Here is an 11,037-nt window from a genome sequence, read left to right as displayed (position 1 = left end):
GGGTTTTGGATAACCGGTGTCACGGTGGTATCTCGGTAGGTCAGAGCTAATGTGTCATAATCACTCATAATCATTGGATTACACCGGATTACTAACACCCAACATCTGCAACCAGTGGGGCCCCGTCTGCTGTACTACAGGCTGGAGGGACTGCCTTCATTCTGTGGAGGAGTCACGATAAACGCAATTATTAATCATTTTCATGAAGCAGTTGTAGTTTGTCCTCCTAAAAGTGGCCATGTAATTGTTATAAATAAAATCAAACTATTTAAATATACGTTTTGTTCGATTCACCAACTGCCATAATTATTGTTGGGGAATTATTCTTGCAAATGCCATGAAGAGAAACATAAAAATGTCCACAAAGATGACAGCTATAACAGACCAATTCTCCCCCATCAAAAGCCACCGGTGAGCTCACATATGGCAGGGTGGACCAGCCAGCACTCAGAGTCTGTCCATATTGCCAAACAAACACCTCGGGCCTCGTCCAATCTCATATTGCTTCATAAGACTTTATTGTGAAGGGCGAGATGCGGATCTTTTTTTAAATATATATTACCTACTACAGTATATTTGCATTTCCGTGTGGTTTTGAGGCGTATAACCTCACAAATTACAATTCAACCATTTTCATCTACTTTATTTTAAGATTTTTTTTAATGCAGATTAACAAGTCAGGTAAATTCAGGCTGCATTTAAATAATGGATTGTGATTACAAAAACACTAAACACTGACATTAATAGCCAATAGCCCGCTAAAAATGTTGACAAGAATACAGCAAAACCCAAATACCAAAAATTAATTATTTACACAGTTGAGACATTCAAACACATGCCTACAAAAACGATGATTGATGAACAGGTTGAGCAGATCTTTTAAAAGCCTACAAATATAAACCCCATTGTCACTAAATGAATATGTTGGGCGTAGCTTGTTTAAGTACTGTAATGTGATAGCCTAAAAAGCCACCTGCCGTATCTGAACCCGACGCGCATTTGTCTGTCCCTGCGACAAGTTAGTGAAAATGTGATTATCCGGTCACTTTGGGCGCCTGTTCCATTGAATCTGAGCGGTTAGCAGCTTCCAGAGCCCGGACACTTTATCTGAAGTAGCCCATGGCCTTCCCTTGTCAGGTCATTTAATGTGGCACTGGCCACCAACAAATAAGGCCACACAATGCTTTACCGTGCTCAATAGGTGCTGGTGATTCACTGCCAGTGTTCAATTAGGCTGCTGTCCTTTTATTTTAAAGGAAGATGTGATGGGTTTTGTGTGCGTAATTACGCACTGGTAAAATGATAATCTGACTTTATAAATTATATTTTGTCTCAATAATCTCACACGTACCATATTTAATCAAATCTGTTTAAATGGATTATTGAGTAAATGTTTTTCAATGATTTTACATTATTCTTTCCATAACTAGACATTCAAACCATCATGAATTAATGTGGGTGACTGCTCTGCAACTGGTTATAAGATGTGGACATTTAAGGCTTTCATTTGGACGCATAGCCTATTGGAAAAACATTTCACATCATTTTTGGTTTGAGCTTAAAAATCTAACATTTTGAAACAGTTGGCCAATAAAACGCCACAGTGCAGGCGGATGTCAAAGAAATATAAATAAAAAAATAACTCCCCACATTTGATTATAAGGCGTGGACGATGTGAAGGATTTTAATTAAAAGAAGTAGAAATTCAGACCGACATTTCTTCCTTTTGGTGTCTCCTTTATAATACATCCATGACGAATAGTCTTCAGGTTATAAAGCACTTCCTTATAGCTTTTACCCAGTTTTCGTGAAAACGTATTATTCACGTGTATTTCACATGTGTCAAACTATACAGATTGTGGAGGTGACAGACAGCAAGAGGACAAATGATGCGCACTTTGTCTCGTCTGAAAAGTGGTAATAGGCAGAAGCATCAATTCATCGGCTACTAAGGTGTGTAAAAACTTTTTCCATCGGATATCATTTGTCACCAAAACTTATAAACCCGTGAAGACATTTATGGTGACGAGCGGAACACAGACAGATGACCAAACACCAGTCGGTGGAAACAATAAGATATACAGTATATGTCACCAGAGACGCTTAAAAGAACATTGATCTTCAGTGATCCCTGGTGCAATTATTTTACATATGCCAAATACATTTCCATGAAGCTGTCGCTTGTTCCTTACTCTCCATTATAATGATAAAAAAACGACAACATCAAATTCTCACTCATTCAGAAAGCATGGCGATGCCATATCTTGCCATACATATAACAAGCTGACGCCCGTGGTTGTGGGAAATATTGGTTATTGTGCCAAATTGTGGGCTATACCCCCATTAACATTCAATCAGTCATTCCGGTGCCAGCCAATGAATGGTGGAGAGGGATGGAGGAGGACGGAGCTGCTAGACTGAGCGTTTTGACGCGCTGAGAGGAGGACAGAGCGTCGCATCTCTCCAAACGCCCATCAAACTTTCACCACAGCATGTAGAGAGGACCCAGTCCTCTGAAAGAGGCCTGTTAGAGACAACAAGGACGCTGGATTCTGAATTCTGGGCAGACGGCTGGACAGCGATGGAGACACTACTGGCAATTACTTTTGGTACAGTTTGACCCTGCTGCGATTCCCCTGAAAACATCTTGTTCAGTTTTTTCGTCCTTTTTGCGACAGATCGACAGGGATGGAGCAAGCACCCAGCGCGCCGAGCCCTCCTCCAAAACCGACCCATCACGAGCCCATCAGTTTCGGCATCGACCAGATCCTGGGAGCTGGTACAGAGCCAGAAAACGGGCGCGCGTCTGGAAGACAAAGTGGATCCGATTTAAGCAACGGGGACGGTTATTACAGTTTAGGAAGCCCGACCGGGACAAGCGCGCCCTCATACACCGCGCTGTCTATCTCCCTCTCCGGTATAATGCCTCCGGTGGAGGCGTCAGGTTCATATGGGGAAAGCAGGAGTCTGGGAAGCCGGGGAGTAATTCGAGTCCCGGCCCACAGACCCATGACAGCGCCGGGACCCCAGGCCCCCGTCCAGAGCGCTGTCCCTGGGTTTGGAGGGCTGTGCTTCCCCTGGATAGGAAACAGGTTCGCCAAGGACAGAATATCAGGTAGGCCAGCTGTTCCACCTAACGAGTTCCCCTCATTAATATTGTATAATATTTAAAACATTAGTAACTGCTGCTGAATCATTACAAAAAAACCACATGTGCCAAGTATTTGTAAAGGCTTTTACAGCCAACTGAAATGTTGTCACTTTAATTATTTTAAATGGCTTATCGTTGCACAAGACATTTCAGTAATGACTTCACTTGTGTTTTAGGAGTTGAATATGTCATTTCTACGAAAAGCAAAACAAATCGTAATGTACAATCACACTTTTATCAAGCTTTCTTTTTAAATACCCAAAGAGCAAACTGTTATGATTTATTTATGTAGTAAAACATAACTAAATCTTATTAATAGGCTAAATTTAAGATAAATAAAAAAAGTCAATTAGGCTGCCAAATAATTTACTTTAGAAATTATAGAGAAAAGGAAAATAAAAATAGCCTACTAGGTCTAATCTAAAATAATAAAAGGTGTGACATGGTCTCTGTATTTAACACAAAGGTTAAATAAATTGAAGATGGACAGGATCCTTCATTAGCAAAGGTCTATAATATAGTATATGAAGAAAAGATAAATAGGCCAACAGGCCTCTGTAATTAGCAGTGCGGGTAGTATCCGTTAAAGCTCAAACACCTTTAAAATGAGTATTCATTTATTTTTTCATAATTCCATTGTTTCCAATACTTGGCCATACTCATCTTTCACAATAAATTTCATCTCACATATTTCACATATGGCTTACACAGTCTAAATAGGGAATTGTTGTCAAACAGGGCAGATATCTGTGATATATGGCCTTGAATTTCCATACAGAGTGGGGAGTGAATTAGTCTGTTTGGTGCTGTAGGAAATCTCATCTTCCACTCACCGGTGTGTGTCTCTCTGTTCCCTGCAGCAGCTCTGGTGCCGTTCGCCGTTACGCGGCGGATAGGACACCCGTACCAGAACCGGACACCCCCCAAACGGAAAAAGCCCCGCACGTCCTTCTCCAGAGTTCAGATCTGCGAGCTGGAGAAGCGCTTCCACCGGCAGAAGTACCTGGCCAGCGCCGAGCGGGCAGCCCTGGCCAAGAGTCTGAAAATGACAGACGCACAGGTCAAAACCTGGTTCCAGAACCGCAGGACCAAGTGGAGGTTGGTGTGACGTTTCGTATTCAAGTCTAAGTTGTACTTACATTTGTAACCACATTTCATCACACTTCACCGTTAGAAACCGGCACTACAGTCTTCTTCCGCAAAGAGTTATATCTGTTTTAGGCGTCCTGTTCAAAAATCAAACTTTCCTCGTTCTGCAGATGACCCCATGCGCCATTTCCTGTGAACTGAGCCTGTTGACACGGAACAAAAAAGCTACAGAATAAACAATATATATATATATATATATATATATATATATATATATATATATATATATATATATATATATATATATATATATATATTGAAATCAGCGTTCACATAGTTGTATTATCTTCTCTTCTTTTTTTTCTCTTCATATTCTTCGTCTTCTACAATTCAATATTAATATTAAATATTAAGTAGAGAAAAAAACTTTTTTTTAATCCCCAACATGTAGTTTTTTTCTAATGAATTATTATTATTACAGATTTGTTTTGTGCTAATTTTTCATGTTTGAAACAAACCTTAACATTCTTTTATCACTTCAACATTTTATTTTTATTCAGTGATCAGTGATAGGTTTAAGAACCTATCACTGCTGTTTTATGCAGCTTGTGGGAATTTTCGCAGTCTTTGTTGCTGTCCTTTAAGCTTACATAACTTCAATTTTTGTTTATATATTTATTTATTTAATAATGTTTATTTGTTTCTCCTGTCTTTTATCAGGAGACAGACAGCCGAGGAGAGGGAGGCGGAGCGTCAACAGGCCAATCGCCTCATCCTGCAGCTGCAGCAGTCCGCCCTCCAGAAGTCCCTCAGCGAATCAGCGGTGTCGGATCCACTGTGCGCGCATAACTCCTCCCTGTATGCCCTGCAGAACCTCCAACCCTGGGCCGAGGAGAGGGAATAGAGACCAGACACCACGCTGTAATCAATAAGCACCATCTAATATTCCCGGGAGGATACATACATTAAATTAGGCCTACATGAGGACAGTGGGACTAACCTTGATCCATGCAATGGATAAAAAAAATATTGGACCAGATAAACTGAATAATGGGTCACAGGCAGCCATTTGATTGGACGGTTGTGAAAATGGACCTGACATGAGGGTGAGTGATGCCTGTTCTGAAAGAGGAACAGAACTTTCTTGGAATAAATCTTGCAACTCTGTACTTGGGAACCGTGAGACTTTTTTAAATCCAAAAAGGAAACAATACTTGTCATTCAAAATTCTCGTCACCCTGTAATGCTTGTACTTATTCTGTTCATAAGAATAAGATAATTTACCCCATTTACTTGAAGGAGGCAATTCATTCTCCCCAGTAAAACACAATTAAGTATTTTCTGAAGGTCTTGCTCTCAACGACCAACTCCTTACTTTGTTACTTTGCAACACTTAGAAAGTGTTGGCTCTGTATTTTTAGGGGAAGAACACCAGCCATATAAAGGCAAGGCCTACACCCCAACACGTATACAATAGAGTACTTGCATAAAAATGTGTCTGAGTTTTAAATAAATCTTCTGCTATTTTATCAAAATACATAAAAAGATGTCTTCACGAAAATGCAGATAAAAGCAGGTTCAGAGATTTTTTTTTAATTGTTCTGGTGCTTAAGCGTTCTTCCTCATTTATAAATGTACCCACTCCAACTACAATGCACCACCACATCCAACTATACATACAGGTGTGGTGCACCACCTTAGCCCAAGAAAATGATGCCTAACATTACATTATGGGGGAGAAATGCTTTTGTGCGAAGTAATAAAAGGGAAATAGATGTCAGGATAAGAGGGGAGAGAAGTGAAGAAAATATGAAGGGAGAATTAAGGGAGTGATGCATGTTCAGTGATGGTGGTGACGTTTTTTCATATGCACATTATCATGCTTTATTTGTGTGTCCTTTGGGATCGAGGCACAAATGTACAACTGTTTTTGTACTTTCATTGTATATGTGTAAATAACAATATAAACTGTTCTTGTGACCCCTTTTGCTCAATCTCTTTATGATGCACCATAAAAAAAAAGATTTTTAAGGTTTTATTACACCATAATTCTAAGCTTTTTTTTATTTATCTTTTTTTTTTTTTTTTTAAGTGACAAGGTACGTGACAAGCAGACATGAATTCATTTTGTTTCTTGAAAAGTTTATTGATAAATATAATGATTCTATACAATATTTTATTACACACATTATTTCATTCTGACAGTTTTAAGATGTCTATCTGTTTGTCTTCCTGTCTGTTAGTCTATCTGGGTACATTTGAGATGAGCCGCAACACATCCCAGCAAGGGTTATCGTTGGTAGCACAGTGAGTGGGCATGACAGTAAATCATTTATAAATCTGTATTTTTGTCCTGCTCAATCTTCCAAACTATGGCTCTTGTTCGAAACATGGCTTCCATTCCTTCAGAATCAGTGACAAGGTCTCTCTCATCTCCTGTCTTATTCTCTCATCTTCCTCTATTCTTTCTCCACAATCCCTCCATCTAGCTCCCCTCTCCTGTCTCTCCCTCACAGTGAAAGGTTGGTCGCTCTTAGTCGACATTATTAATGGACAAAACAGACGACAAAACTCTCCTCTCTGGACAGATTGTGGTGTCCACAAGATGAAGCCAATTGCTCGAAAAAAAATGTTAATAACCAGGCAAACAGAAACTTTACATCAGGACACCACAAACACACAGACACACACACACACACACACACACACACACACACATATCACTTTGCATCTGTACGCCAGTAAACCTCTAAATTGACTTTTTATTTAACAAAGAGTGTCAGGTAGAATAATTACAGTTATATCCAATTTGACAGATAGACAGACAGATAGTCAGAATCAGAAACACGCAGACAAGACTGTTCCACACGGCCACAATACAATACAACAGTTAAATATCTACAGTTGAGTCGTTACAACATTGAAACACTGACTGACACCACTGGAACACCCACAGTAGGTGTAGCGAAGACTGTTGCAAGCTGTCACGAGACTTAAGACTGCAAGCTTAAATTCAGCTCCGCAAACCTTTCCAGGCCTGTGTCTGAATTCAGAAATGGATGAGGTGGCTCTGTGAGATGCTACACCCAGACCTTGGCTTTTCAAATGTATCTACTTAAGCTGAAAATATTGCCACCAAGTTTTTCATGGCACATATATGTTAAATATGTAGTAGGACTCTGTCTTGCATGCTTCACAATATTGCTCACATTTGTTGTATTGACACAGAAATTCATGATGAAAACAGCTATTAATTATGCCTCTAATGCACAAAGTATGCATTGGGTTGATCTCACTGCTTAGCTGCTTTTAGGAATTCCAGTCCTGCTTGATAATGTGGTTCAATATACAAAGAAGTATTCAACCAAATGTGTGAGAATCGGTATTTACACGATGCCATGAAATACATACAGTCTTAGGCGACTGTAACCGTAACGACAGCAACAAACGAGGGGGATGGAGACGAGGTAAATTGTTACAGAAAGGTAAAATGAAGGGTTTAAGTCCAAAGGACTTTTTTCAAAATGTTTGTCCCTTAGGATTTGTTACAGCAAGATGCCTTCCATGAAGATTTGTGGCAACCGTCCCAGACAAAGCTACAAGATCCATGTTTTGTCTCAAGCTATGTTTTTCCTTTTCTCTTGCATGTTCATCTCTCCTGCTTCTCTTTCTTCTTTGTTCCATTCTCTTCTCTCGCTTGGCGCTTTCGTCTGTTGCACCGTCCCCTCTTCTTTGTTGTCTAGATGACATTTTCAAAAAGCTGTAGAGACCTCATGATGTTTTCATCCTGTGCAACGAAGACGGAAAATTAAGAAGCTGAGTGTGAGGAGAGTCATCCAACAACCACCATTTCATTCAGTTTTCTGGCCACTAGGGAGCAGTAAAAGCCTGTAAAATGTTGGTCAAAGATCTCTCTGCAGATAAACACTTTGATATAAAAGGTAGCAAAGACCATAATTAATAGCCAGTATAGTGAGACCTGCAGAGGAGGATGATAAGCAAAGAATCTTAGAAACCTCGCGTAAATAGTAAGTAAAGTAAGTGCAAATATTACAGCAGGCCTTTCATACGGCAGACATTTTGTCACAAAGCACAGGTAATCCGAATTTTATTAACGATGTGCCCGTTTTAACAGAATTCAGCCATCATTCATTTAATAATTTACACCTGTGTCTTCCTACTGAGACATGTCAAATGTCTTCAGTGAAAAAAAGGTTGATTGGAGAGGGATCCTTAGGATTATGTAACTTTAATAAGAAAAAAAGGAGAGTACCTCTTGACAAGAGAGGATGAATTCATCCAGAGTGACCACACCGTCTCTGTTTTTGTCCATTTTCTGTGGAGAAGAACACACATCCTGTCACTCCATTTGTCAAAGCTGTGTCAGATATTGAGATATTAATCAAAGGTACAAACGCTATCAACAAAGCTTTTGTGAATAAATACACGTCCTACTAAAATCAGTGGCCTATTCTGTGAGTGTGTCATTTTGTCATTTTGGCAACTTCTTTGTTACTCAGCTCTCTTTGCTGTGGTGTTTTTTTTTTTTTTTGCAAGTTAAGTCTATTGTCTTTTATTTTTCATGGTGTACTTTGCTGCTCATGCTAACTACCCATTTTTTCTTCTGCTAGTGCTGCTTCCGTAAATCTAAAGCATGTGTTTGACTGATGCATCCTTGTTTGCTTAATCATCAAAAATGTGTTTTTGTTGTTGTTGTTGGCGTTTTTATTAGACAAATCAAATTAAATAAAGTACTCAGATGTTGTTACCTGAAAGAAGGCATCCACATGCTGTTTGGGTGCGTCATTTTTCAAGGCAGGGTAAGTGTACTTCCCCATCATGTCGTATATCGCTCTGACGATGCCTGTCATCTCCTACGAAACAGACACACAAATGGGACGGTAAGTGCGAGATTAACATAAAAATGCATAAACAATGTGCAAATAAGCACAATTGAAAAAAAAGAATGAAGGTTAGGCATGTACATATACACAAAACACACACCTCTTTGTTGATGTATCCATCTCTGTTGACATCGTAAAGGTTGAAGGTCCACTGTAGCTTCTCAGTGATGGAGCCCCTCAGCAGGATGGACAGAGCTGCTACAAAGTCCTGATGGAGACAAAAAGGACAGAATGAAACACTGACAAAGGAGGGCAAGTTTGAAAAAAAAAAACAAGAATATTACTTGAATAGGAAGAATCAAGCAAACCTCAAACTTTATGGAGCCGCTTTGTGCTGTGTCAAATGCGTTGAACAGGTAGTGTGCATAGGTGCTGGCATCTGCAGGAAGAAGAATTTAGCGTGTCAAGAAACTGGGTAGAAACAATACAGAGGCCAAGACAAGTGTAGACTCAAACAGCACAACACACACTCTCTGCCGTTACCTCCCTGTGGGAAGAACTGGGAGTATATTTGCTTGAAAGTATCCTCATTCACGACGCCACTTGGACATTCCTGGAATGAGAGCGGGAGATGGAAAGAGAGGGTGAGGAGGTGGGAGACTGCAGATACCAACCTGGACAGAGACTGATGGAGGACTGAAGGAGGGTTTAACAGATGAAGAGTGTTGATGGAATAAATCAAAGGATTACACAACGTTGATGGGAGATTGGCTGTTGGTTAAACCTCTATGTGATACATTTTTTTGAAGTACAACATAGTTTTAAATATTACCAGTTTGTAGTTGCATTCATGTGTATAACCATCAAAAGTAAAACAGACTGCAGTTGCAAAATGTGTCCGTCTGTCCAGGGTGTCACTATTGAGTCTAGTTTTTACATAGAGCTTTAATTTAGCTTTAAGTTTGCAAAAGAGACAACAAAAGTGTCCCTGGATGACACTTGATTTTATTTTAATACTTTGGCATGTATTACAACTTAAAGGCATATTTATATTGTAAAAAAAGAAAGAAAAAAGAATAGACTTTTGCAAACAAGATCTACATAGAATTAACAATGTCAACAATAAAATGAAAAAAGCACCAAGTGTAGCAGTAAACAAATAGCAGCAATGAAATCTAAAGAAACATCAAACCTTTTAATAAATCTACTGTAGCTTTAGTAGAGCAATATAAATATATGCCATGAGGTCATTTTTAATCCAATGAAAACGCCCTTAATTCATCCTCTAATCTGTGCCTTTCATTGGAGAGACATACAGGCTTAAACTGTGGACAGCTCCTGGTGCTGATATAAAGTCTAATTGATTTACCAGAGGAAAAAACAGGTGACTAGTAAAACCACTTAATTTATATTGAACACAATCATATGCGTTTGCTTCAAAGCAAGTGTTCGTCAAAGCATTACACACCCAAAAAAGGGATCTTTGGCAAGCTTATATTCTTTTATAGAAGCATCAGTTTTTGTTATGCACCTGTTATTTGCTCAGTTTAGAGACAGAGATGATGGATTTTACCCATGAGGCCTAATGAATCTATCGCACAAGATCCTGTTTGATCCCTCCATGTCTGTCTGGACTTTAACCCGTACAGTATATCGGGGTTGCTATGGGTCTAAGGTGAGTTACTGCACAAGCCAGGACGACACTGAATGATTCAAGATGTTAAGTAAATCTTTTGTTCACACATGAATGGAATCATTTCCAAACATAATTCAGAATTCTTGGGTGAAGTATTATTTATTCTTTTAAGCCAATCTCTTGGTTTGCTTGCTCAAAGCTTCAGGTTTATTCTACATTTCAGCACTAGAGCAAGCGATCTACCGGCCAACACATGGACACTTTGGGTATGTACTGTATGTACAGTATAAGAAGGACTAATTCCTCGTGCACCTAGA

The 11,037-nt window shown here is 39.3% G+C and overlaps 2 protein-coding genes across 4 annotated transcripts in view; one reads left to right on the top strand and one right to left on the bottom strand.

Annotated features, from left to right (window-relative positions):
* Window positions 1-1,685: 1,685 nt before the first annotated feature.
* On the top strand, window positions 1,686-6,144 carry tlx3a (T cell leukemia homeobox 3a). Its single transcript, XM_078260608.1, has 3 exons — window positions 1,686-3,115; window positions 4,012-4,249; window positions 4,961-6,144. Exons 1-3 carry the CDS (start codon window positions 2,689-2,691, stop codon window positions 5,142-5,144), a joined length of 849 nt encoding a protein of 282 aa, XP_078116734.1. The 5' UTR covers window positions 1,686-2,688; the 3' UTR covers window positions 5,145-6,144.
* A 1,835-nt stretch (window positions 6,145-7,979) lies between these two features.
* The window catches only part of kcnip1a (Kv channel interacting protein 1 a), a 38,895-nt gene continuing 35,837 nt past the window's right edge, over window positions 7,980-11,037 (bottom strand). For all 3 annotated transcript variants that reach the window (XM_078261425.1, XM_078261427.1, XM_078261424.1), the window contains 6 exons: window positions 9,628-9,697; window positions 9,453-9,523; window positions 9,245-9,352; window positions 9,010-9,114; window positions 8,514-8,576; window positions 7,980-8,027 (listed from right to left, as the gene is read on the bottom strand). In XM_078261425.1, coding sequence (XP_078117551.1) covers window positions 7,980-8,027; window positions 8,514-8,576; window positions 9,010-9,114; window positions 9,245-9,352; window positions 9,453-9,523; window positions 9,628-9,697 — 465 coding nt within the window. The remainder of the gene's footprint in view (window positions 8,028-8,513; window positions 8,577-9,009; window positions 9,115-9,244; window positions 9,353-9,452; window positions 9,524-9,627; window positions 9,698-11,037) is intronic.

Source organism: Sander vitreus, chromosome 10 (genome assembly GCF_031162955.1).
Source record: "Sander vitreus isolate 19-12246 chromosome 10, sanVit1, whole genome shotgun sequence".
NCBI lineage: Eukaryota > Metazoa > Chordata > Actinopteri > Perciformes > Percidae > Sander > Sander vitreus.
Note: the sequence above shows the minus strand (reverse complement) of the source record. Positions and strands in the feature narration are given on the sequence as shown.